A 27,185-nucleotide genomic window follows, 5' to 3' on the forward strand; every position below is an offset into this window, starting at 1 on the left:
GGCATGTACGGAGGAGTATGATATAAATTATATCTCCAGGTGTGATTTCGGATCTTGGACTTGATTCCTTCGATTGGTAGTTGGCAGGTTGGCGGGCTTGTGAAAATGTAAAAAGACGCAGGAGAATATGTGATGTAGATTAATCTCGAGTAGCACAAATCTTGCCAAGTCGTAAAAAGATGTGATATATCTTGCTGTCGACTACTAAATGTGATCTCAAGTCAGTCAGTCTTCTTCAATTTCAAAATTTATATTGGTCCCCAATGCTGGTGCCACTGCTGGCTCTCAATCAATCCTTCCACCAATCCTAGGTAATCTTCATGATCAATCTTCAATATGCTTCTACCCCACACATAGAAGATATAAATATGGATATCCTCCCAGATAAAGCATGTATGAATGACCCCATCGAGTCCATCCCGTCTTAACTCCACAAATGAAGTAATAGACTCACCTGATTGTAGTAAGCGAAACTAATAAGCCTTTCTAAAAGCTTCTTATGTGATATATCTTGCGTCTCGACAGCTTGTTGTGACCCTCTTTTGTGAAAGTGTCGAAAGCGTAGGGTATCGTGTCCGGTGATAATTCTCCACAAGGTGATAGTGATTCGGCGTGCAGAGGAACGAGACCAAAATAGTCAAAGAAATAACAACAAATGAAGATTAAGATATCTGCCCGTGGGAATGGAAAAGAAGACCGTCGTCTAAATTTGGAGGGCCGATCGGTTGGAGAAATAGAAGAGAAGTGAATTGATGCCGAATAAAACAAGCAATACCAAGCCAATATTAAAGTAGAAATGTGGATACAACGGTTCAAGAATCCACAACTGAAAAAGAAAAAAGAGACAAACAGAACGCACAAGCTACCAGAGCTTTGCTGAAAGAATCGAGTATTAAAAACGACAGATTGGTCTGATGGTGAAGACTAGAGAGAGACGAGAAAGGATACTCCCACTGACAAGACTTCCCTTTCTATATGAAGTGAGTTAGCCTAGTTACGATACCTCTCCAGATTCCTTTCCTCGACATCTATGTTGTTTTGCCTTCACAATGGGACGCTGCACCTTCTAACACGGTTACAGTTGCCACTTCATTCTCCACTATGATCGTCAAATATGGAGGCGAGTTTTGAATCTCGAAAGGATCCAAGCTAGCGTTTTCAGTCGGGGTCCAAGGTCAGCATTAAGCATAGGGAACTCGCAATACTAGTAACATAACAGGTGCGAAGATACAAGAATGGTGTTTGATATCACGAAATACTCTCAACTGCTAGTGAGCATGATAATATTGAAAGACTCATTTCATCGCGTATTGTTTTTGCTGGCGAGTATTGATTGTATTATTATATTATAGATTTCATCTGATCAACTTGTGGCTCGGGAGTTACTCTCAAAAAAGTACAAAAGTCCCTGCGCAAATCTGCAATCGCAATTGAGTACTTCCTAGGTTTCCTTGTCTGACTCGACTTAGAATACTCATCTCCAGTGAACGTTTTGAATTTGCTACCTTTATCGGGAATGGTCGACGGAGGATGAAACGTGGGATCTTGACATGTTGTATCAGATTCCCGATACACACATCCTTTAATGCCTCGGATAACATTGTTTGTTCACATCTCTCCCGTAATTGGTACTCAGAAAAACGAACTTGGTCCCAAGTTCCAACTCAGATCGCGTTCATAATTCGTTTCGATATGCGGCACCAGCCCTCGTATGCATTTTTCACGTGTGGGCTTTCCCCGTTCCCGTATCCAAGATGAAACCACATTACGGTCCTGACGTTTGGATGACAGCGGTAACATTGATAGAAAATTTTCAACCTTTCCAATGGAGATCGGTAGCAACCTTTTCTTGTACTGCCGATTTGACGAACATCATCATGCTTGAAGGTGCCTCATTCTCAAGCCCATCTTCATGCATGATATCATCCTCCGCCAATCCATGACCTTTGCAGCATAGACCCTTTCCATGCTCGTATACTTCTTCCCATTCATCCAAATCGAAACTTCCCTCACTTTCTGCAACGAGAAGCTCCCCGTGTGATGTGAATGCCAATACATGGACTGAAGCAGCATCTTGACAATCCAGAGGAGTAGGGTTTTCTATTATAGTTGTGCCATTCTCGGTATTCTTCAAGGCAAGCAATACTGATGTCATGGTCATAGAAAGCGGTATAGAAGCGGATAATAAGGTCAGAACCGACGTTTGGAGGAGGGCAGGGAGTAAGGGAAGGTTCTAAATGATCATTAGCAATCGAAATATAGAACAAGAGTGTGTCACACATACCGAGCTGGCCTGTACAAGTTTTGACCAAGCAGTGTCATTTTCTGGTGTACTTGTAATTTGTAATGTAACTTGAATAAGGGTTCGTGGAAAATTGTGGATGAGGATTATTTGGCGTAAAGAAGATTGAAGGATTGCTTCAAGATGTCTCTCCCTAGTACCTAAGACGTAATCAGTTCCAAGTCTGTTAATCAAACAGTATTTCTATCAGAGCTACGCACCTCCAACACCAGCAGCTGGTCTCACTATCACATCTATAGCCGCTTCTTCTGGCAACTCATCACGTCTCTGAACTTCGATAGGACCGTTTACAGCGCCAATGATAGTATAACCATTTTGTGAGAAGCTAGCAGAACCATCTACTCTATGAAGAGGCGATAGTATGGTTGTAGGTTCGGTTGAGCTGACCATTTTGTTTGTTAGTATGGGGGGCGTAGATGTGAAGTTCAGATTTATTATGAATGGGATTGAAATCTTTCAAAGCTTGAGCAGAGCTTCAATGATGAATGCGCTTGCACTGTTGAAATTGAATTGCAATTTTTTGTTATCGTTATCGCAATGTGCGCTAAACACTCCTTGGGAATAGCCTAAAGTCCCTGGCAGTGCCGTGGGGTTGGTACCTTTCGAGCTTGCCATGCCACTTCCTCTCCTTTGTAATCAACATCAACAATATCCAACAATATCAAGCATTTACAAGATGTCTTCAACCGCGGAGCACATACAAAGTCCAGCGAATGGACTTAGTACTGGTATCCCCAACCTGCGCGATCGTCTTCCAAAATTAGAACCTCGAAAAAAGCGAAATGCACCATCGAATCCTCTTCCCGTCCCTGAGACACCAGATCTACCATCTCCCCCAGATCAGTCAAGCTTGAAATTCTGCAAGCCTACGAGACGAATTCTATCACCCAAGGATCATGATCTCTTCCTTCAGTCTCCTACTTACAAATTGCTCTTAGCATTTGTCTTTAGTCTAACAGATTCAGTCATCGATACACCAGTCTCAGCGACTACTAAGACAGACCTCAGCTCCACCGTTACCACTATTCTCGAAATATTAGACAAGGTTGAGGATGTGGTACAAAGAAGTCCGCCAGAAGAGCAAGGTGATTCAAGATTTGGCAACAAAGGTTTCCGCGATTTTCTCGAATTAGCTACAAAAGAGCATAGTGGATGGCATAAACAATTGGGTGTTTCGTCCGATGAAGCTATCGCCGAAGTCTCTACATACTTTTTACAATCTTTCGGGAATCGCACCAGAATTGACTATGGATCGGGACACGAGTTGAACTTTATGATATGGTTATTATGTTTATATCAACTTGGAATAGTGACTCGTCAAGACTTCCGCCCGCTGGTCTTGAAAGTCTTTACACGATATTTGGAGCTTATGAGGACTATACAGAAAACGTATTATCTAGAACCGGCAGGCTCGCACGGAGTATGGGGACTCGATGATTACCAATTTCTTCCATTCCTATTTGGCGCTTCTCAACTTTTACATCATCCGTATATCCGTCCTTTGTCGATTCATCAAAATCTTATATTGGAAGAATATGGCAATGAATATCTGTACTTGGGACAAGTTAACTTTGTTAATAGCGTTAAGAATGTTGAAGGACTGCGGTGGCACAGTCCAATGTTAGACGATATATCTTCCGCGAAAAACTGGACAAAAGTTGAAGATGGTATGAGAAGGATGTTTGTGGCCGAGGTACTCAAAAAACTACCTGTCATGCAACATTTTCTTTTTGGTTCTCTGATACCAGCTGAGGATGGTATGAGCACAGAGGAAGAGTTCGGAGTTCCCAATGAAGAAGATGATGCGGAAGGGGGAGAGGTAGTCGTTATGCATGATGGAATGAGGCATGTTCATCAAATGAATAGTTGGGGTGATTGTTGCGGGATTAAAGTACCGAGTAGTGTTGCGGCAGGCCAGGAAATGAAGAAAAGGATGGGAAATGAAGGTCTGAGAAGAATACCCTTTGATTAAGATATGATATATAGTTAAATCAAATCAAGCTATAATATAGTATCAAAGGTTATGAGACTACTATTTTGCGTTTGCGTTTTAATTTGGCATTTCTACTCGTTTGCACTTCGCCAATTTCGGCTTCTAACGAAGAGTAAATCTTCATCTCGTTGCGTTTCTCAAGCCCCCTCGTACGCACATGACTTCCATATTCTTGTTCATCTACCGAGCAAGTGTCTTTATTCACCTCATTCGGTATCACGATCATGACTATAGACTGAGCTTTTTTTCTCGGAAAGGGCAGAACCTCCCTCCTCTCTCTCTCTCCCTCTCTCTCTCTCCCTCTCTCTCTCCCCCCCCCCCTCTCTCTCTCTCTCCTGATTCAATATTGAAAGTTCGACCTCCTTGCTATATAGAATTCACGTCGTTTTGGTATGACTAAACTGTTATAGGCTACATGTAACTCTGCATCAACTGCCATCCAGATATCAAGAGCCTCTGGAACAACCGGAACAAACAATGAATACAGGTGGCCAAACACTAAGTTGCAAATTGGTACCGGCCGCCAGAATAGTTGTGTATATTTATTTAAAAAGTATTATCTTGAATAACTTTCAGTAGAACGACCTTGTCTTCTATACAAATTCCGAATTTCGGTAGTGAGACTATGATCCGAGGACTTGAAAATTGATAGCGAAATTTTGCATTCAGATGGCTTTTGTAATCTCCGAACTGTAAGAATATAAGATGGATGGGGGGCGTGAAGGGCTTCTTTGCTCTGCGTAGTACTACATGCTCACATTTTTTGCGTCATTATTACGATGAAATGGAATACACACGCGTTGGGCATAGCCAAAATTCCCAGCTGTGTGTTGTCAATCCCGCAGAGTATCCTAAACTCTAACGTTCTTGAGGTTTCGGTACTGGTATGAACTCAAAATATGGAATGTAAAGAAAAGTATTGATTACAATTCATGGGCATTTATTGCTTCTACTCAATGGAACTGCGCGTGGGTTTCCCTTGAAAGAGCTATGAGGATAGATTCTGTCAACTAAATTTCCTTGATTAGGAACTATACTTCTAACGAGTTAGACTCCAATTCCAATTGATGAATGCTGGGAACTGTCAATAGGGGATTTTTACCGATGCTTATGGCGCAACAAAGGGTAATCATGCCATAAGTAATGCGAGTGCGAGCGCAAATAAGATGGAAGCTTTTATTGGATAGAGAATTAAGTAAACAGCTCCCGGAAGAGCAAGATAGTCGAATTGGAGACTTGGAGGTGGTGAATGTTGTATTGAAGGTGTTATAGGAATTGGCAAATAAAACTCGTATTTAAAGTAGCTAAGTCTGAGTGCCAGTCAGATCAAGATGTATCAACTTCATCTTGTTACATAGCGAAACACTATAATAGCACCAAAAGGTTTCGATTACTATTATTGAGATTGAATGCGGTTGAAGGCTCAACAATGTGATGGAGTATATCTTGAGATTTGGACATTCACAATATGGGGTAACGAGAAAAAGAGAAGAGCTTTGAAAAGTATGAAGCTACGAAGGTGTGTTGAAGGAAAAGGGAAGGACGAGATGAGATGGCACATCATAAGATGAATTAGCGATATGAAATGAAGGGGTTTTAAGATGGGAGTGTAAGATGTGACGTGAAAACTGTGTCTACTTGATAGCAAACTATTGGATGATTGCTTCTGGGGCGCAGGGGTTTTTTATAGACTGATAGATTTGGCTACTTGATACTTGGACGAAGATGATGACAAAAAAGACCTTCATTCTTACTGTGAGTTTACAAAGATTGCGAGCGAGGAACGCTGTGAATATTGAAGCAGAGCTACAAAGATGTTTGGACTAGACTATTCATAGATGATCGAAGACACTTTGATAACATTCAATGGCCAATTTAGAGCTATTTGCTTCAGGGTATGCACTGGAAGAAAAGAGTGAGGTATGTGATTGACGACTTGGTCGAGATCACCATCTAACACCACCAGTGGTCGTCGCTTCGGCCCCTTCTCCTCTGAAAATGATACTTGGACCAAAACTACACATCAAATCTACCTGATACTTCTCATATTGGAAAAAATCTGGAGGCGAATGAACATATCCTACATCTGACGAGGCCAGAAGTTTTCGTGCGAGTTACATTTCCGAATATGAGACTTGCGATGAAGGGAGCCTAGAATTTGCCAGAGCGGTTTGACGTTGACCGAACACCTAATTCTCTTCTCCTCCAGACAGTGACTCGATCACGGATACTGATCCGTCTCATCAACCAGATTCACGTTTTATGTCTTCGGGTGCGTATCCGGTGAGCCCGGAAGGATTTTGTGTAATCAATGCATTAAGCCATCGGCATGTATTCTCCGAAGATTCCCGAGAACCTGAATTCTGGAGAGAATGAGAAAGACATTATCAAGTATTCGGACTGTCAAGTGTGAATCATGAAGCAGTGGGGTCGGTGGTTAAAACATCATTGACACATTTCTTGACCGAGTACCGGCCGCGGTTCTACCCCGCACCTTCCATATCGGACGTGTTCCCGAGTCAAAGAGCAGTGCAGGTACAAAGCAAAGAGTGTTTATCATCATCGTCACTTGAGCGATAAAAACTGTAAAAATAAAAGAGATTCAAGAAGACAAATACCAAGACGCGTATAAAAAGTGGGATGTGATCATAATAGAAATTTCCTATAATAACAATATGTAACTGTAAATAATATATGACGTGAAATTTGCTCGAGGTTGAGTTGCCGCGGACATGTCCCTTCATTTTCTAAACTTTCCACTTACGGTACTCGTGAGGAATGTCAAGACATTGATTCCATTCAAGAAATAAATCTTGGAACTACGGTATTGGGGTCCAGATTCTACAGCTTTTGGAAATCCTAGATCCCGTTCCATTTTATTTTTTTCGTCCTCTCAGATTTATTCGGTGAAAGGAAAGAGAAATGCTCAGCCCGTTGTGTGGGTGGGCGAAGCATTCGGTCCTCTGGACTTTTGCCGCAGCAGGAACGCCATATTGTTTGTGAAACAGGCTGGAAGCTAGAAGACGATATGTATGGATCACTAGGAGGACAAGGCTGTTGATGGATGACTGTCAGATGTAGAGCCAAAGAACTAAACGAAAGAAACGGCTACGGTGGACCATTTCAATTGTAAGGACGAATTGCTAGATACTATCAGATCAAGGCTATGCAATTTTTTTTTGAACTTTTCGAATTTGTGATTGGATGTCAAGGGAAGAACTGAAAAGTGAACATCGAGGGGATTGAGCTCCCAAGGTTTTTTCTTTGAATCGATCTGATCCACCTTGTTTGTGTTCGGCGGCTGTACGGTTACGACAAGCGAACGATGAAGGGGCCTCGGGGGCATGTCATATAAACTGGTATCTTGGCCATTCTTGATTTCTTCTAAGCTTTAGATGATATCGATTGATGGGTTTCTACCATTCCACCAATTTGCTGGTGGAGAATGGCTCGAAAATGGGTCGCGACTTTCTCCTCCGTCTTGTGTAAGCGCCCACGGCCCTTGTGCTTACGGCCCCATCTTGAGGTCCCCCATGGTTAAGACCTTCCTTTCGCTTGAAAAAGACCAATTGATGATCGTTACCCGTAAGACTTAAGCCTTTTGAAACATGAAGCCAACCCATTTCCTCCCAAAGTAACCTTACTGGACGGATAACCAATTAGATATTGGGATTCTCTAAACATTTATTAGCTTTCTTAATCGGGATCGTGCTTTAGATGCAGGAACTCGGGAGCTCATCTTCGGAGGGATGAGAGGGCTTTGAAGGAAGGAAGAATAAAGTAAAAAGGAAGTACGCTTGGGTTTGATTGATCGAATGAATGATGCGTTTGCTGGCTGTGCAAATGTATAGAAGTTCCGAAAGACGATTGAAAAAAGTGGTAGCTTTGGATGAATAGTTCCTGACATCATAAAATGTACACAGCCGCTTTCCCCATCATACCTAGGTACTATGCCGACTTGCCATGTCATGTCATGGAAAAGACTAAGACCTGGAAGTTTTGGGCTGATTCGAAGCTTGAGTTAATGAATGAATGCTTGGTCTGCCTTGCTCCAGTAAATGGGTTTGTATACCTTGAGCTGTACTTTGCCATACAGAGTAGTTGAGTAGGCATGAAGATGATGGATGGTTCGTGACTTCTATTTCCAACAAATGTTGAAGAATGTCTCGTTTTCGACACCCTTGATGAAGCTTTATGACCCTTTCATACCTCGTAAATCATTTTGGGGTTGTAGATTCCCTTGAACATTCCCTTGAACATTCCCTTGTAGATTCCCATGGCAAATGATTCTAGTTATGGCCAAATTGATGATATTTGATCACGATCAGCCCAAGTAAAGGTGCCTACCCACTTGTGCGTTTCCACTCTCACCCAACCCACCAACCCACTCTTTGTACCAGTATCCATCAGATCGCCTGGTTATCTTTTTATATTTGTGCTGGGAAGATTGCGCGCAGTCAAGACCCATGGTCGTTTAATTTTTGCTTCCTCCTCCACCATTCAACTTTGCTCCACCAGCTCGTCTTTTGCTAGACTATTCCCTTTTTCATCTAACACACTCCAGCTTTTCTTTGGATTGTTCTTATTATTGCTTCAGCGTCAAATTTTTAAATTTAGTCGTCAAACTCCGAATTTAATCGCTGGCCCTTGTTCCTGGGCCTGTGAATCCGTTCATTCTCCCGTTGACCAAGTCCCTGTCATCTTGCTTAGCTTTTAAAGAAGCTCGCGGAAACTAGGAAATTTATAGACAGATCAAGTTAGAGAAAAAATAAGGCTTTCTGCTATCAATCTCCATCTCTCTGGAACACCAACAACAAACAACTTCAACACTTTTGGATTCGCCCTTTACGAGTATCCTTCCCATCGTTTGTTAATGCTTGAGAAAATCTATTTTTTCTTGACCTCATCTCAATTAAATACAAAGCCCGCCCGCCCGCCACTACCACCACCACTCTTCCCATTAGATTAGATTTCTCATCACTGGACAAGCACTCTCACTGCTTGTATCGAACCTGGAACACTGCTTATCTTAGCCTTAGCGCCTAAAAGTTAATCGCTGCACGCCCCCTCAGCTCCAAGTCCTTGTCCTGTCGATTTAGTACCACACCCCCCAGTTCCCGCAAAAGGCTTTCTCTCACCCCTCCGACTCCTCCTCTTTCAATCGTTCATCCTCATCCCTTTTTAACTTGTCCTATACTATCTCACAGGAGCCTTTACATTTGCTTTCTGTCAGCTCACCCGCATCACCAATATTTTTATCTGTTCTCACGAATAGAACACATTCAACTGCTAGTTTCATTTTATCCACACGCATACCATATACCCCCCAAACTTTCAACATTCCGAATTCATTTCTTACTATTTCACATTGCTACTTCATTGGTATCATCCAGCGAACCAGTTCACCTCAATTGCAGTTTTGTGACCTGCATATAAGACCTGCAATACCTGCAACACCGATCCCCGAGGCTGCAACATGACCAGTACCTTGCTCATTACCTGTTGACCACACTTATAGCTGATTAGGCCTACAATAAGAAGACCACAGCTTTTTATACATATCGTACCCCCAAGAAATACATAGCCTCCTATATTCTCCACACGTTATGTCTTCATACACTTCCATCTCATCACATCTAGTCGATGCTCAAGTTCAATACTCGCGAGAAGAGACCGACTCCCTCTGCCTGAATACACATCACATAGCCAACACACAATTTGACCCTACTCTCCTGTCTCCGTACAATCAATCGCATACAATCAGTAATTCTACAAGTCCATACAACATTGGTAGCACACCAGTCGAAAGTCTTTCCGAATTCAGCAAATTTGGTAGCGACTATAGCGAAATCGAGGACGAATTCTTTGGAGTGGATTTCGACGCCGGCGTGCAGCGAATAGATTCACTACCATCCAATCTTACAACATATCCGACGGAAGCGTATACAAAAGCCACACATCAGGTATCTTCGAATACTAGGAATCAAAAATCACCAGAAGCCCTCACAGCTTCAAACTATCCGCTCAGCCCAAAGAATACAAGTATTCCAAATACACCCTCCCCTAGAAGCGAGGTGAATGATAAGATCCATTCAATAATTACACATCACGAAATAGAGATCGACAACGAGATCAATCAATCGGGATTTCCATTTCCAGAATTGACATCGACACTTAATACACTGCAATTGACGCCAGAGAATAGCGGCAGCAGTCGCACGAGCGCTGAAGGGTTTGAACCAACCGGCATGGCTTTTCGTGCCCACAGTCCGCATGTGACTGTTTCGCATTGGGCCGAAGAACAATCTTCGGCTAGGCGCGATTTTGCGCCAAATGTGAATCAATACAGGGAGCCAGTGAAACCCGATTTTGAAGATTATCAATATCCATCCCAGAGTTTCAACCAGAGCTCCAAACCGACCGCATTGCGGAATGATGAAGGACTATGGAGTCCGAATGACACAACAGGTCTGGCGGGATTAGATCCTGAAAGTCGAAAAACTTTCTCCGGCGCTGAAATTCCTAATCTGAAAGAACAAGAAGAGCAACGACATATCGATGACACGAATATACAGGTACACTTATGGCGCCAGAGAGGCAATTCAACCAGTGATCCAAATGTGCCGAGATCTAGAGAATCGACTTATGCTGTACAGGTTGAGCAGGCTGAAGTTAATTTGGCACCAGTGGATGATGCCGCAAGCATTAGAGAGAATAGGTTTCTTGATGGGCAAGTTTACTACAACATCAAAGGCGACTCACCAACTGATGACGACGTGAAATTGATGAGCCAAATACGTCAATTCAACGATGCTCCTGCGCTACCATACATGACAGTCACCAACTTTCAAGCACCAGCTACGGCAAATGATGCCATCCAAAAGTGGAATGGAAACGCAGACACTTTCTCAATAATCTCACGTGCAGCAACTTGGGGCACGCGACGAAGAAGTGAGCCAAGCCTGATGGACTATGACGCCGTGGCTGATGGCAGTCTCCTCAAAAAATTGTCAATTAAGCCAGAAAGGAAAGGATCAGGGCGTTGGACTAACCTTTCAAACTTGGGACAACGCGCTGTTACTCGTGTGAGAAGTAACAGTAATCTCAACAAGAGAACTCGTAGCTCTTCAAACTTGCAAGATTCTTCAATGGAGATTAAGCAAAAGCAAAACAATTCAAATAATCTAGCGCCACCACCAAGAACATCTAGCTTTGGAAAGAAGCCAACACCAAGTCTCAATACTGCAATAGCAGCAATTTCTGGAATCGGAACTGCGGTGGGTACAAGTGCACATCACACCCCACACACTCGTAATGGCTCTATGAGTGCAGTATCTCCGAAAAGCCCTCTCCTAAATCTACCCTTCCTTCGCAAGGACAGCGGACGGACCAGAAGTAAGAGCGATCTGTCGATTCGAGAAGGCGGATCTGCTACTTCGATATCTGCTATTGGTGAGCTCTGGAAGAAACAAGGTGGCCCACCTATTCCAAGTTTGGCTCCTCAGGTTGAGCCCGAGTCCGAAGATGATGAAGATGATGAGCAAGGCGATGAGGGTGACATCAGAATGGAACATACTCAATCGGAACCGATTGTTCCTACATATGAAGGTTTCAAGGAGCATGTAAGGCGGCTAAATCCCGACATGAATCCAAAGTTCGGTTGGCTTATCAGTCGCATTGCTCATCAGCAAGAAATCCGATACAAGAATCTTCTTGATCAACGGGTAAAACACATGCAAGCCATCATGAATCAAAACTGTTCTGCAAGACCACATTGCATCGCATTGGGCGGAAGTGCTACATTATATGATGCCAAGGGAAAGAATCGAGAACATGACCGTAGTGCTGGTGGGCTACAACTGGTTACGGATTTTTCCGACGATTCGAACCCTGGTGATGGTGCTCTTTCTAGCGAAACTTTCCCCAAAGGTGTTCCATTACCACCAACCCGAAATCTTCCCGCAGAGTTTGAATGTCAATTGTGCTTCAAATCCAAGAAGTTTCACAAACCGTCAGATTGGACAAAGCACGTCCATGAAGATGTCCAACCATTCACTTGTACATATGATAAGTGTAGGGAGCCCAAATCATTCAAACGCAAAGCCGACTGGGTTCGCCATGAGAATGAGAGACACAGGCATTTGGAGTGGTGGATATGTCAAATTGAAGATTGCAGGCATCCTTGTTATCGAAAGGATAACTTCCTGCAGCATCTGGTTCGTGAGCACAAATTACCAGAGCCTAAACAAAAGACAAAAGCAGCCATCAAAAAGGCCAAACATACCGAGCAAGCTTGGGCGATGTTAGAAAGATGTCACCACGAAACAACAAATAAACCACAGGACGAGCCCTGCAAATTCTGCGGCAAATCCTTCACCACTTGGAAAAAACTCACTGTTCATCTGGCGAAACACATGGAGCACATCAGTTTACCAATTCTCCAACTTGTTGACCAGAAGAATGTCGATGCTGATACGATTATCAGCCCAATCGAACAAAATCTTACTCCCATAACTCCAATGGGCAAAACCAAATTCGAGGAGTCAAGTCCTTATGGCATGGAAAGCATCTCGCCCAACATCCCCATGGTGCCCCAGTTTAGTGCCGGTTTCCATCAACCTGCATTTTATTCCACGTCTGGCCCTTCACCAACGTATGTCATTGGAAACTCAATGACACACACCCCAATGACGCAAGGAAACCCAAGTGAACAATTTCCACTATTTTCCAATGCCAATGCCAATGCATATAGTGCTCAGCAAACAAACCAGCCGCGACAATTTGGCTCAATGAACTCTGCTAACCTTAACAACATGCATCATCCTACGCCATCATATATTAATACCGGCTTTGTCAGCAACAAAATTGACCAACCCCACTCAGCCTTTGGAACTATCGACACTACCAGTAGCTTTATTCAAAACAAGGTTGATCATCCACCTCACTCTGCCTTTGCTTCAATCGGTCCCAATTCTTTTCAATCCCAATCCAATCAGAATTTTAATCAGACACCTCACTCCGCCATCGGTTTCTCAATGAACCAACCTTTCGTTACGACTTCCCCTCCAGTTTCAACATATATGATGGATCAAAATACATTTGGCTTCGATTCTTTGAGTGTCGATCCCATGACCAACTTTCAGCAAGTACCCATGAGTCGTGCCCAGGGTAGCTCTTCCTCCTATGGTCAATCCCCTCAAAATCTACAGCATTCTCCTCATAACATGCAATATTACGGTCACCAATGATGAATGGAATATATCTTGCTCCATACGATTTCTTAGCTCCACGGAGCCTTTTTCTTTATTTATCTCTTGGGAAGGGAGGGAGGATTTTCGGTTTGCGTTTATGGGCCTTTGAACCGTAACGCCTTTCTTTTTATTGTAATTGGATATACCTCTTTTGATTTCATCTTTTATCGCACAGATACCACGGCATACATGTCTTTTTCTTTCTCTCTCTCTTGGTTGCTATCTTCTGATGTAGAAATTGGTGTTGGTCTGGGTGAAATGTTACGAAAGGATACCGAATTGACTCACAGTACTAAAGGCTCAATCAGACCTATTCTATGACGGTGTTACGAAACATGTGCATCTTCTTGTCCATTCCAATCATACTCGTCCAATGGACTAAAAGTTAGTAATGCAAAAGCCCAATTACAGTTGCCTACTAGTTTACGCATGTGACTTTTCCTCTTTGACCAAGTATTATTTTCTGCTAATAAGTTCTTATAGAACCCTTGGTTTATGAACTATTGAAGCCTAGATTATAAGCCATTTAGCTTTAAACTCAGTTGACAGAAGTCGATCGTTTTAGCTCGTGCTAAACTGTCCCCACCTTGGCTAGTGCCAACGGTTGTGGCGTATCTTTAAGACAATCTGTCAACTCATATTTGGCTTGCGATGGTTGTTTTGTACAGCTGTCATGTTTGTGTAGATTTGCGAGCATTTTGATAGGTGTCAAAGCATATCATCCATTACAGGAAGGTTAGCAATGTAGATGTGAGTCTCTGGTAATGAGCGGAACTCTCTGAGGTATGCGGAGTAGTTCGAGCCATTTCTTTGACTTGGATATCTAAAAACTAGTGTTGGGGTTGAGCTCCAGGTAATAGACCAGCAGCAAATTCTAACCTAATAGCCTACATTTGGCATTACTGTTATAGCCAACCCTCCACTAAGAAAAGAGCCAAGACAATGGCCGAAAATCCTGTCCCCTAGAGCTCACCAATAAGAGACATAGTGCTATACAAGACATTAAGTTAGAGTTTCCCCAAGTGGGGAGAACTACTTTGAATTCAAAATTATCCCTCATTCATCGAACCATCAAGGTCATACACTTATGCTGCACGTCATATGGGTAAAGTGGGTAAAACATGGCATTAGATGACTTTGCAATCTGGGGTATCTCCGCATTCCAATGGCTATATAGTCTGAGCACCCCCCCTTCAGCTCGGTCCGCTCTATATTTCAATTGAATTCAATATCTGTAACATATTCTAAACATGGCAACCAATAAATCGAACGAGGACAGAGATGTCCATCCGCATGACAATCCTCCTATTTCTTTCACGGAAAAACTCAGATGTTCTTTCCCTGCCACTGGTGGTTTCCTCTTCGGTTACGATGCTGGTTACATCAACGGCTGCCTTGGAAGTAAGTTGTTTCTGATTTTCTATCTATTTGTGTAAACATGTTAACCACCTCTTAATAACAGTGGACTACTTCAAATTGGCTTATGGCGAGCCTTCAACTGATCCATTGGGTTACATGGGCTATATGTATCCTACCTGGGGTAAATCTGTCATAGTTTCCTTACTTTCCGTTGGCACATTCCTCGGTGCCCTTGTCTCTGGCTACTCGTCTGACCGATGGGGCCGTCGTAACACTATCCTCATCGGTTGCGCTATCTACTGCGTCGGTGTCGTCCTCCAGGTCGCCTATCCTGTTATTGGTATGCTGGCTGCTGGCCGTGCTATCGCTGGTTTTGGTATCGGTTTTGTGTCTGCCAATATCATTGCTTTCCAAACCGAGATTTGCCCCCAGAAAATTCGAGGTGCCTGTATCAGTGTCTATCAATTTGGTATTACAATCGGTCTTCTCATCGCATCAGGAGTCAATCAAGGTACCAAAGATATCCGAAGTAACGCCTCATTCCAAATTCCTATTGGGTTGCAGTTTGTCTTTGCAGCTTTTCTTTTTGTCGGCTTAATCCTCATTCTCCCCGAATCCCCAAGATGGTATCTCTCCAAGGGAAGAGAGGAACAGGCCAAGGCAGCTTTAAGGAGATTGCGTGGACGCGCTGATGGCAATGTATACCTCGAAAGAGAATATGCGGTTATGATTGAGGATACTAGGATAGAGCGTGCAAATGGTAATGGTGCATGGAAAGACCTCTTTGCAGGAGGTTTCCATCGCGGAAGCAATTTTTATAGAACTTTCATCGGTACAATGGTGCAAATGATGCAACAATTAAGTAAGCCTTCTCTCCCTGCCTTGTATGTGGTCTTAGAATGTTTCTAATCATTATTATAGCTGGTGTAAATTTCATATTCTACTATGGTACAACGTATTTCGCACAAGTAGGACTGACCAGTGTCTTCCTCTTGGCTACAATCACAAACGTTGGTAAGTGAAGTTCAATTACTGACAATCCTCAATACGTAAACTAACACAGCACAGTAAACGTTCTCTCGACCCCTATCTCTTTCTGGACCATTGAAAGATTCGGCAGACGTCCGCTTCTCATTTATGGCGGCATCTTCATGTCTATCTGCGAATTCATCATCGCCATTGTCGGCACTGTGCTCACCGATAACAAAGCCGCTCAATGGGTCCTTTTCGTCTTCGTCTTAGTCCACATCTTCTTCTTTGCCAGCACTTGGGGTCCTACCGCCTGGGCGGTATCTGGCGAGATGTTTCCATTGGCTCTTCGTGGTCGTGGAGTTGCTCTCAGTACCGCCTCGAATTGGTTTTGGAACTTCATCATCGCATTCGTCACCCCATATCTGGTGGGCGAAGAAAATGCGAATTTGAAGGCCAAAGTCTTCTTCATTTTCGGAGCTACCGGTTTCCTATCTGCTTTGTTTGCTTATATCTTTATCTATGAAACTAAGGGGCAGTCTTTGGAATCAATTGATCGTATGTGTGCGGATCCTCGCGCCAGAGACCCAAGACATAGTCCCGAGTGGACAAAGAATGGCAATGGTGTTATGGGTGCTGAGTCCACTGGAGCGGATGTTGAGGCTGGACAAGGAGTCTTGAGTCAGAGGACTCAGAGTAAGCAAGAGGAAGCGGTTCATCTGGTTGAGAAAGAGAATACTGCTAATCGCTAATTTGTGTTATCTAACTTCGCTTTACATTTTGGATTTGATATGGATATGGAAGTTTGATATATATAAATAAATGCCCAATTAATATTTAATCTACGGCGGCGATCGGAGTCGACGAGAAAGGGGGAGGTGGGGAAAATGGAGGGAGAGTTGGAAGGAGAGTCGGAGGGTGTTTTGATAAGTTAATTTGATTTAATATGTTACATACATTTACTTTGTACAACAGCCTTAATCCAGTCATCAAACATTCCTCTCTGAAAGATCTTCCTGTACTGGGATTGTCATCGTATCTAATATAATTTTCGTCTTTCTATGATATTCACATTCGTCTTCATGCACATATGGTTTATGGAAAAGAAATCCCCTTTTTTAAAACATGCCACCGTCATACGTATTAGAACAAGAAGGTAGGACATTGTCCGAATAAACACTTGTGCCATATACCCCAAAGTGATCACATGTCTCCTCTGTAAACAGACAGAACTAAAGCCCGACCGACCAGAACTTCTCCCAGCAATCATAAATCATAATATCTTTCCTTTAAAGAAGTAAACCAGAGCATCATTCTCATTCTTCATATTCCAACAATCAAAGTAAACATATCCGAAGTTGGAAAGATATGCCAGCAGGGTGTATTTTATCTCTACATATACTTCTCATTGTCATAGTCAACAAAATCCCACGTTTCCGCACTATTCGAAATGAGAATTTTTGGATTCCTGATTACATCTGAGTGTTCGATGCAAGGAAGAAGTTGAACTTTCTCAGATATACACTTGTACAGATACTATCTTTCCCCAACCCAACCTAAAATCTATCAAACTATGATCTCCCTCTCTCTACTACTCCCTCCGACTTCTCTGTATATATCTCTTTTTTTTTTCTCTTTTTTTTTCTTCAAAAATAACCCAAGATAAAAATAGAACAAAAATACATTAGCATTCAATTCGATTCAATTCAGCACAGATACATAATACCAAGATTCGAAACAAACTATCTATCCGTCTTTTCCACCAAATCGTAGAGTTCAATAAATGACAGGGATAGGCATGAAAAGAAATGTGAAGAGTTGGAGATTGCCAAGATGGCTAAGAAGCTTGTTGACTTCGGATGTTTATGTTTATGTTTAGATAGAATGCGTAGAATGCGTAGAAGGGAATGTTTGCTTCGAGAAGAAGTGAGAGAGAGAAGAGGGAGGAAATACTTGGCGGGTAGTGGGGAGGGGACGGAGAGAGGAACGATATGGAATTTGGGACTTTGGTGGATATAGAGAGGTAGATGGGATTGAGGTTTTGAGATGGGCAGTTAATGATGGATGATGGTTGTGCTGTACATAAAAAGAGCATTTGAAAAATCTCGAAGACTCGAATGACATGCGGAAGATGTAGTTTTGTAGATACAATCTATTCCGACATATGATAATTATCCATAGGTACATACCTCCAAATTTCCTCTCACAAAATATTTGCATTCTCAAGCGCAGGATACCAGACAGATCAAAGCCAATACGTTTCTGAATTATGCACACATCACCACCTAATCAGCAGGCAGCTATCTATCTATTATCTAACTACTCCAGTTCGCAATTACCTCTGTAAAATAACTATTTCTTCCATTATTGCAGTTATTAAGCAGGCCTTGTGCCGGGTATAATGGATATCTTGAACGCCAAAAACTCCACGTCTCTCTTTTCCTCCACATTATCATCATGATTTTTTCTTTGAAATATCAATGTAAATATCATCTGCTCAGAGTGCGAACACCAAAACAGCACCCATGATAGCTATCAAACTGCTCTGAACACTGATCTTTCCAGCCGCGCCGGTGAATTGTGCAGGTCCTCCAGTGCTGGTAGCAGTTCCATTCGCTCCATCTCTCGTGCTGTTCGCACTTCCTTCATAATCACCTCCTACAACACCATCCAACAAGGTAAAGTTGGCACAGGTGATTCGGGTAGTGTTTCCGAAATGAACCGTTAATGAGCGATTACCGAAGAAACTACCCAAGCCTTCGAGTGTTGAAGCAAACTCGTCGACGTAAGAGGCTTGAAAGGGATCGGAAGTGACTTTGCCGTGCTTGCCTGAGAGATCACCCACTTGACAGGTTTGTGGAAGGGAGGAGTTGCAAGCGGGGGTTTCGCCGCGGAGGAAAGGATCGAGATGGCCGAGGGTACCGGTGCAGTTTCCGTCTGAGGGAACGGGATGCGCGTGGAGATGGTAGACTGAAGTTGGTGTTAGCGAGGGGAAATGAGAAGATGGCTAATCATGCAAAGTACTTACCGAATGGTCCACCACTGGTGGGGAGGTTAGAGAACTGGACTTGGAATTGAACACCGATTCCATCAGGGTTGGCAGTTGCGGAGACAGATCCTTTGATATTACCGCGTGGGTCATCAGGGTTGAAGAACTCCATGTCTGGAAGAGTTGCGACATAGATTGGACCGACTGGATTGTTTTCGGGGATAGTCGCGTTGCCCAAGGTACCGGTTATTGGGAAGGTTGTTGTTTGCGCTTGCGCAAGACTGAGGAGTACAGTCACAAGAACTGATGAGATCATTTTTGATTGCATCTTGAGGGTAAGACGAGATTTAGGTATATGTGAAACTTTTAAACGGCCAGGAAATTCTCTTAATGAAAAGTGTTGAACTGAAGAAGGAAGGTCAGTACCTGTTTTAAGTCATAGAAGCTTTCGCGTGTAAATAAAGACTCACATTAAGAGGGAAGTGACGTTAGATGTGAATAGTGTCCAAAGCGAAAGTGTTCCACTACTCAAGAGAGTATTGAAGAAATTATGTGAAGAATTATAATTCTGAGGAATGAAGGTAGTAGATAAGTAACTAAGTTTTTTGAAGAGAGGAGGGAACAAAGGTTTATGAATCACAGATTGTGGATCGATCGTGCCATCCCAAGGATTCACTCTACAAAGATCAAATTTGGATAGTGGATTAGGTAGCCTTGCCAAACATTACCCTACCGTTCCACAAAGCTCTTGAAGGTGCATATCCTCTGCAGGAAACTTGCTGCGCCATTCTTTATCCAGCAAATCGTTGGCATATCTGCAGGTACAAGCGTTGGAAATAGTGGGCTGAAGTTGTACGCAATTCAAACACTTTGATTGTGGCCCGAAAGCCACGGCCGCTCTCACTACTTCTTTTCTGATGAGCAAAGACGATCGGGGCCGGTACATCAGAATCAATATAGCAAGGCTGTTTCAATTTGGTGGAGGTAGATAGTATGGGAATTACTTTGGATTTTTTTTGCAGATTCTGCTTGTTTCATCATTTCGTTGCTACGACCTCCTAGCCTTGATTCTTCTGAAATTGATCACCATGTCAAATAGATTGGGAGTGATGGAAATGAGGTTGACTACTAGCCAGGATCAACATATCGGCGATACGTATCACCAATTCGCTGCAGGCAATCAAATTCATTTCGTGCCAACGTGAATGCAAATTAAAAGTAGATTTGAATTTCTTCCTGCTGGTATCCAATGGCATCATGATATGTTACTCCATGGTTCATCTACGGTTGAAAGAAGATTTGAGAAATGGATACAATATGTCGAGATTTGGGGTAAGGCTAACTCGCTAAGGTTAATTGGTTAAGCTTTTCGTTTGGTTGATGAAACCCCTGAAATCCGAGCGTTTAAAACCTTGCGCCAATCATTCGGAACTCTTTTTCGGGAACACGAAGATTAAGGGAACGCTTTGATGGTTGGCAGGATTGCTGGATGCTGGTTTCTAAGCCAGAAGAGAATGATGGTTGATCCTATTGATATGGAAAGTAGATTGGAATACCTTGTGTTTGAAAGTACCGCGCGCTACTCTTCAATTTCCCTAAGCATTCTATTGCCTTCATCTCAATGTTTCGTTTCACAAATTCTATAGTTATGACATTCGTTGGCTGTCTGTGGCCCGTGATAGTACCAGTGTCAGCAAATATGCTAGATGAAAGAGGCGCAGTAGGAGGTATATTGATAGTAGACGACCGCATGTCGTTGACGCCGTCGCCAATACCGAGGACAAATGGGCGCTGGACTTTATCGCATATTCTCATCAAGCAATCAGGATTCACCAAAATTCAGCCCATGGAAGGCTCTAAAGATACCGGCTAGGCTACTGCCGAGTCCACCCACCATTAGCTTTTCGATACAAGAGCACAGAAACGGCGTTTCATAAACAAACCCTCCATCTGAGCGAATGGCAAGATACGAGCGATATACCACGGAATCCTTGGCATCCGTCCATTCCAGCAATGGTTTGTGAGTCAAGCTTTTGAAAAGTCAGTGTCCGTCAATTCGAGATTTTTGACAGAAGCTTCGCCAAAATCTGCGGATGTTGTTTATCCAAACAAATCAGACCATTTATGCACAGGCAGGCGATGAGTGATATTGTCTAAATATATAAACAACAATTGGTGACGTTCACAGCATCGACCGCTTCACTGGAAATGAGAAAGGGGCTAACTGAATCGTTGTCGAGAGTATAACATGTTGGCATATTCTTTTCACGACACGATGCGATGGGACTTCGTCTCATCAGTTTCGAATAAAGTAACATCGACCAGCGATCTATGAACTAGACATCTGATGTATAGTTGAAGACTGTATGACTGAGTTCAAGCTGTGGTTACGTGATTCACTCTTGTTCAGATAGCATTGTCCTCACAGTCCGACCTGAAATTTCATCGTGGCATGGTGTCCCAAAGATTTCAAGGCCAATCGGGATCAATTGGTAAATTTGCATGCATGCTTGTTGCATTCCTGTGTAAAACAAAGTAGTGCCTTTGACCATCTGATACTTGAGTAGTAAAATGATCCCTTGTGCTAACCGCAGTGAAAGTAGAAAGGACTAAGAAACAGAGATAGAATATAGTATGAAGACATAAAATTTCCTAACGAAACATATCACGAGGAAGAGGCCATTGATATTTGGCTCTGCAACCAGAATTTAGGACCGCGTTTGGATACCCTCGTGATGATGACAAATGATCACCAGAGAAGCTCATTGTCGATAATCTGGAATTCAGAGAACAAGAAAGGGGAAAACCTAGAATTGTTATTACATCATTGGATTCATAGAGTGGGAATAGACTTTTGATCAATTTGATATAACGTGGTTTATTATCATGTGGGCCATATCATCATGTGGGCCACTTTCACCTCAATTATTATCTCTTCACTTTAATATGCAATTTATCAACAATCCATTATGAAAACAACTAATAAAGAAGCACAAATCATTCTGGCTATCCAAGCTATTCAAAAAAACAAAAAATTAAGCTTTCGAAAAACTACTAAGCTATGTAATATTCTGTATATAACGATTCAGTATAGAATGGACGATTTAACCTTTTATATAGAATATCGATATAAAACCCATAAGATTATAGAATTGGAAGAGGAAGTGATTATTCAATATATAATTGATATAAATAATAGAGGATTTCCATTTAAACTCAGAAATATAAAATATATAGCGAATTATATTCTTGAATTAAAAAATACAAAATCTATTGGAAAACTTTAGGCATATCGATTCATAAAGTATCGAATCGAATTAAAGATATATTTTAGTTATATTTATAACTTTCAAAGAACTCTCTATAAAGATTCTGAATTTATTAAAAAGTGATTTCGATTAGTTTTGAATATGTGAGCGAAATATGATATTCTTGATTGTGATTTCTATAATTTTAATGAAATGGGCTTTATGATAGATATAATATATCCCGGAATAATAATAACTAGTACTGAATGAAAGAGTAAAAGCAAGACAATACAATCAGATAATAGAAAATGGGCTACAGCGATTATATATAGTAATAGGGAAGGTGAAACTATTGTCACGGGGTGACACTAAGCCCTTTCTGTCCTGTCCTGTCCTGCTATATATGTGAGAGTAAGGTAGAACTTCCAGTTCTACCTCCTAGTCTTTTGGGCGTTTAGCTCAGCGGTAAAGCTTCTGAATACTCCCAGAGGTGATCCCGTGACAACTATATCCTATTTCTAATAGTTCAGGGATAGGTTTATCTTTCTAATTAGTATATCGAAATCGGTTTTTCTATAGATTGAGCTATTAAATCTATATCTAATGAATAGACAAATAATAAAATAGGTTTAAAATGGTTGAAATACTTCAATAAGCATATTAAGAATCAAAAAAGAGCAAATATCGAATATTAATACTAGATAGATATGAAAACTATAAATCAAATGGTTTTCAAAAATATTATAAAGAAAATAATATTATATACTTAGATTTATTATTATATTCAAGTTATTAATTCAACCATTTAATATAAATTGTTTTGGTAATCTGAAATATTTATATAATAATCAAATTGATAGATTTATTGTCACGGATCGCACCCAATCGCAGCTGCGATCGCTCACGTGCGCGCTTGCGCACGTGCACGATCACGTGTATATAGCTAGTATATAGGAGCGCTCTACGAGCGCTTTGCTCCCGATTCTGTAGTTGTAGATTCTAAGGATAAATTGTACTCTGCTCTTGCAGTTCTTTTAAGGCAAAGTATTATATTATTTACAATTCATTATACAATTACATGGCCATCTGGTGACTGATCAAATAATACCTTATAACTATAATATCTTCTTGGGTATATCAAGGATGTTCGATATCACTTATAGGAAGAGGGCTAATTCCGAATAAATCTATTCGATGGAAAACAATAAATCTCTAATATATAGAGTTACAAGTATTATTATCATATTTGACCTATTTATTTTAAAGAGACTCCATCGCTTTCCTCCTTTTATTGATTGAGTGTTTTTTAGCTGATAACAGTTAATCTCAATGGAGCGATGATTATAATCCTATGGTTCTAATGTAAATACTGATAGATGTGAAAAGAGTAAAACAGTCTGGAAACAACTCCTCGATCAAGGTATTAACTCTTGAGAGTAATATGCTAATGCACATTCTCCTGTTATAGGAAGAACAAATACCGATCCTTAAAGATTTTGAGGACTTGTAAAACGAAATCATAAGATTTAAAGATGAATTACTATAGTATAGTTTTAATATTATTTATTCATTCAATCTTTAAGATATCAATAATAATATTATACAAATTCCCTTATAAATTGCAAAGTCTGGACTTCTGATATTCTAGTTGATTTTATTGAAAGGGTATCTCCTACTACCGGGAAAAGGAAGAATAAGAAAAACCCCTATTTGCGAAGTTAGTTTTCGTGATAATCCCTTTCGAGTATCGATAGGCAGATCCCTTTCAAACTCAATTACCTTGTTGAGTGACCTACAAATTTATTGAACACCCCACTTTCGTTTACCTATTACTGCAATAGAGTATCCATACATTCCGAAGCCCACCAATCTTTTATTCAAACTTAAAGATAATATAGAGCTGAAGCAAGTCTTTAGCAGTTATTGGTTATTGAGCGACTCGAATTTTACGAAAATTTGCTTATCTCGGAAGCATAATGGCAATCTTATATAATAAATTAGATGAAAGGAAAGGTACAAGAATATATATTTTCATTATACACTCAAGTCCCCTGTTTGATAGGATAGCAATTGATCGATTAGCTTGTAGCTATTTACAAAAACCTAATTGAAGCTGATTATACACGAATTAAGTATGAATATTGAGTTATACCTAATAACACTCAATAAGGAAACTTCTTAGTATAGTATTGCAGGTTTAGATTATTAGGTTACACAAACGGAAATTATCAATCCAATAATTCTCCTTTACAATTTGGAAAGAAAAATATCCGATTTCCTTTGATGAGTTATTGGTCTCTATATCAATGAATACTATACTATTGAGAACCTAGCTACCAAGCTTATTGAAATCGATGAATTCGAAATTATACTTCGAAAACACAATTGTTACAGAACAACTAAAGAAATACTTCTTAGAAAACCATCTAGTAATATCGATTTATCGACTACCCTTAGAAGCACTTTTTGTTTATTAGGTAATTCGAATTTATCTATTCAGTTTCATATTCAATATTCTTCTTGTACTCCTACTGGCTATACAGAAACCTTCAAGTCAAATAATACTCTATTTCCAGAAAACAATTTCAATTATAGTACTATTGCCCTCGTATTGGGAATGAATTGTAGTTTTATATTATACACAATAATATAAATATTATAGCCAAGATTCAAAAAATTAAAGAAAACAAAGAGTTTTACAATATAAAAGAGAATATTGAGGAGAATGTAAATCAAGAAATGTAAATGGAAGTTATCGAGTCTGCTTGCATTACCAAAGACTAATGTTTAAATCAATATGTTAGGTAGAAGTTCCTTTTTAAGCACAATCCAGAACATGAGATTTCTCGATTTGATAAAACTAATGGAAGGTGATTCCATAATCTATCATGTATATTTTTGAAGAATGGATATTCATATAATACTTAATCTCTTATAGATTCCGAAGCGAATGGCTTTGCTTTTATCGATAAGATACTCCTTTCATTATTATTCCCTATATTCAAACCCCACTTTATACTACTCGAACCACTGATTGAAGTCAAAAGCTATAATAGTATACAAGGTGAAGCTATCACTCATTTCACATTTCTTAATTTTACGATTGATATTCGACAATAGTCTTATTTGCTATTTCTCATTACCGATTTGAATTCACATAGTGTAATCCTAGATTGCAAATGATTAACAAAAAACCCAAGTTAAAGTCAATTTGTTTTAACCGATACCTTGAATAGCTTTTCCGAGTATCCTCCTACTGTTTCCTTATCAAAAAATATATTTTAATTAGAAAACAGTTTTCAATAATCCAGAATCAGTCACTTGAGATAGAAAGATGCTGACAATCGGAATGCCCGATTGAAAAAAATATATTACCAACTTGACAATAAACAACCAACTATAGTATCAATTATACTTGAGATACTTATTATTCCTTTTCAAAAAACTAATACAATAATCTCAGATGTAATCGAAGCTCAGATTCCAGTCAATTTGAAAAAGAAATCTATTCTCGATCAAATCTCTATTCAATCTGTTTACAAATCCCTCCCACTTTGTATCTTTAATATATTCGATATTTATATACTCAAGCCAACTCAATTTCAATTTATCTATAAGAAAAGCAAGGATTATGAGATCTTTACAATTATATATACAGAGATTAATAATATTATCTCAATTTATAAATCTAATTAAAACAACAATTATTAAATCTCAATCGTAGTTGCTGCCTTAAACAGTTTTAAACCAGAAACTATCACTACTCTCAATTACATTATTATAAATATTGAGATAGAATCTCCGATCCCCAAAGCTTACCAATAATATCATTGAGTATTCTCCAAGTGCGAGTCCGATATCCTATCTCTCTTTCAGTTATATGATTACCAAGATCATACTTGAAGGAGAAGATGAAAAGCTCTCAAAGACATTCCTCTGTATAAAATATCACTCGAATAGCTTGAGGTTGTTAAAGAATATATCACAGAAAACCTTGCCAAAGGATTTATAGAATTCAGCCAAGTACTATTCATAATACCGATTCTCTTTATAAGAAAGCCGAATAGAAAACTTAAGTTTTGTATAGACTTTTAATTATTCAATTCTTTAATATACAAAGACAAATTACCCGTTACCTTTTATTAACAAGATATTCACCACGACTTATGAACGTGAAGTTATATACTAAATTAGATATTCGACAAATGTTTCATTATATCTATATGGATCCAGTTCCAAAGAATACACTACCTTCTATATTCGATATGGTTTCTACAAATACAAAGTTTTACCTTTGGACTGACAAACGGCCCTGCGACTTACTAACGAATATGAACGATATCTATTTGACTATTTAGATGACGTCTGTATTGTTTACCTTAATGATATTCTTATATATTCTGAAAACGAAAATGAATATGAGGAATACGTCAAGTACGTTCTCGAACGACTTGAGTTTGTTAATCTTTAGGCAAATCTCAAGCAAGTCAATTCAATATCAAATATACAAAGTATTTAGATTTTATTATCTCTATAGACGATGTTACAAATCGATCCAAGAAAAGATTGAAGTAATTGCTATTTAGACTTATTTTATTATATAAAGGATATCCAATTATTCTTAGGTTTTTTATAACTTTTATTATTGATTTATTAAGGATTATAATATAAGAGCAAAACCTCTTTACAAACTTACAAAAACAAATATCAAATTCCACTTCAACGAAATCTGTCAAATCGTATTTAATATACGCAAAGACAAACTTATCTCCACTCCTTTTCTATAGTATTATAATTATACACTACTCTGTATACTGGAAACCGATGTATCCGATGGTGTAGTCACTAGTATGCTATCTTAAAAGCATAGCGACAAATAATTACTAATTATTTACTTTTCGAAAACAATGATTGCTATTGAGTTGAACTACAAAGTTCATAATAAAAAAATGCTTGCGATTATCAAATCCCTAGGCTACTGGAAAGCTGAACTTACTGGATCCCTGTATCAAATCAAAGTGTATACCGATCATAAAGCACTCGAGTACTTCATATCTATCAAACAGCTAAATAC

At 40.2% G+C, this 27,185-nt stretch overlaps 7 protein-coding genes across 7 annotated transcripts; 3 read left to right on the forward strand and 4 right to left on the reverse strand.

The window, feature by feature from the left end:
* Positions 1-1,813: 1,813 nt before the first annotated feature.
* On the reverse strand, positions 1,814-2,692 carry EAF02_004174 (uncharacterized protein; the record flags this gene model as incomplete). The annotated part of the gene is made up of 3 exons (XM_038900222.1): positions 1,814-2,233; positions 2,285-2,442; positions 2,503-2,692. 3 exons carry the CDS (start codon positions 2,690-2,692, stop codon positions 1,814-1,816), a joined length of 768 nt encoding a protein of 255 aa, XP_038759929.1.
* A 286-nt stretch (positions 2,693-2,978) lies between these two features.
* On the forward strand, positions 2,979-4,274 carry EAF02_004175 (uncharacterized protein; the record flags this gene model as incomplete). Its single annotated transcript, XM_038900223.1, has 1 exon — positions 2,979-4,274. One exon carries the CDS (start codon positions 2,979-2,981, stop codon positions 4,272-4,274), a length of 1,296 nt encoding a protein of 431 aa, XP_038759930.1.
* Positions 4,275-7,711: 3,437 nt separating this feature from the next.
* On the reverse strand, positions 7,712-7,918 carry EAF02_004176 (uncharacterized protein; the record flags this gene model as incomplete). Its single annotated transcript, XM_038900224.1, has 1 exon — positions 7,712-7,918. The coding sequence occupies one exon, from the start codon at positions 7,916-7,918 to the stop codon at positions 7,712-7,714; it is 207 nt and encodes a 68-aa protein (XP_038759931.1).
* A 580-nt stretch (positions 7,919-8,498) lies between these two features.
* EAF02_004177 (uncharacterized protein) lies at positions 8,499-8,763 on the reverse strand (the record flags this gene model as incomplete). Its single annotated transcript, XM_038900225.1, has 2 exons — positions 8,499-8,584; positions 8,643-8,763. 2 exons carry the CDS (start codon positions 8,761-8,763, stop codon positions 8,499-8,501), a joined length of 207 nt encoding a protein of 68 aa, XP_038759932.1.
* A 1,138-nt stretch (positions 8,764-9,901) lies between these two features.
* On the forward strand, positions 9,902-13,543 carry EAF02_004178 (uncharacterized protein; the record flags this gene model as incomplete). The annotated part of the gene is made up of 1 exon (XM_038900226.1): positions 9,902-13,543. One exon carries the CDS (start codon positions 9,902-9,904, stop codon positions 13,541-13,543), a length of 3,642 nt encoding a protein of 1,213 aa, XP_038759933.1.
* A 1,253-nt stretch (positions 13,544-14,796) lies between these two features.
* EAF02_004179 (uncharacterized protein) lies at positions 14,797-16,626 on the forward strand (the record flags this gene model as incomplete). Its single annotated transcript, XM_038900227.1, has 4 exons — positions 14,797-14,947; positions 15,009-15,767; positions 15,827-15,919; positions 15,974-16,626. 4 exons carry the CDS (start codon positions 14,797-14,799, stop codon positions 16,624-16,626), a joined length of 1,656 nt encoding a protein of 551 aa, XP_038759934.1.
* A 1,745-nt stretch (positions 16,627-18,371) lies between these two features.
* Positions 18,372-19,191, reverse strand: EAF02_004180 (uncharacterized protein; the record flags this gene model as incomplete). Its single annotated transcript, XM_038900228.1, has 2 exons — positions 18,372-18,844; positions 18,903-19,191. 2 exons carry the CDS (start codon positions 19,189-19,191, stop codon positions 18,372-18,374), a joined length of 762 nt encoding a protein of 253 aa, XP_038759935.1.
* Positions 19,192-27,185: the final 7,994 nt, after the last annotated feature.

This window comes from Botrytis sinoallii, assembly GCF_014898435.1.
Source record: "Botrytis sinoallii strain Bc 23 chromosome Unknown BSIN_006, whole genome shotgun sequence".
NCBI lineage: Eukaryota > Fungi > Ascomycota > Leotiomycetes > Helotiales > Sclerotiniaceae > Botrytis > Botrytis sinoallii.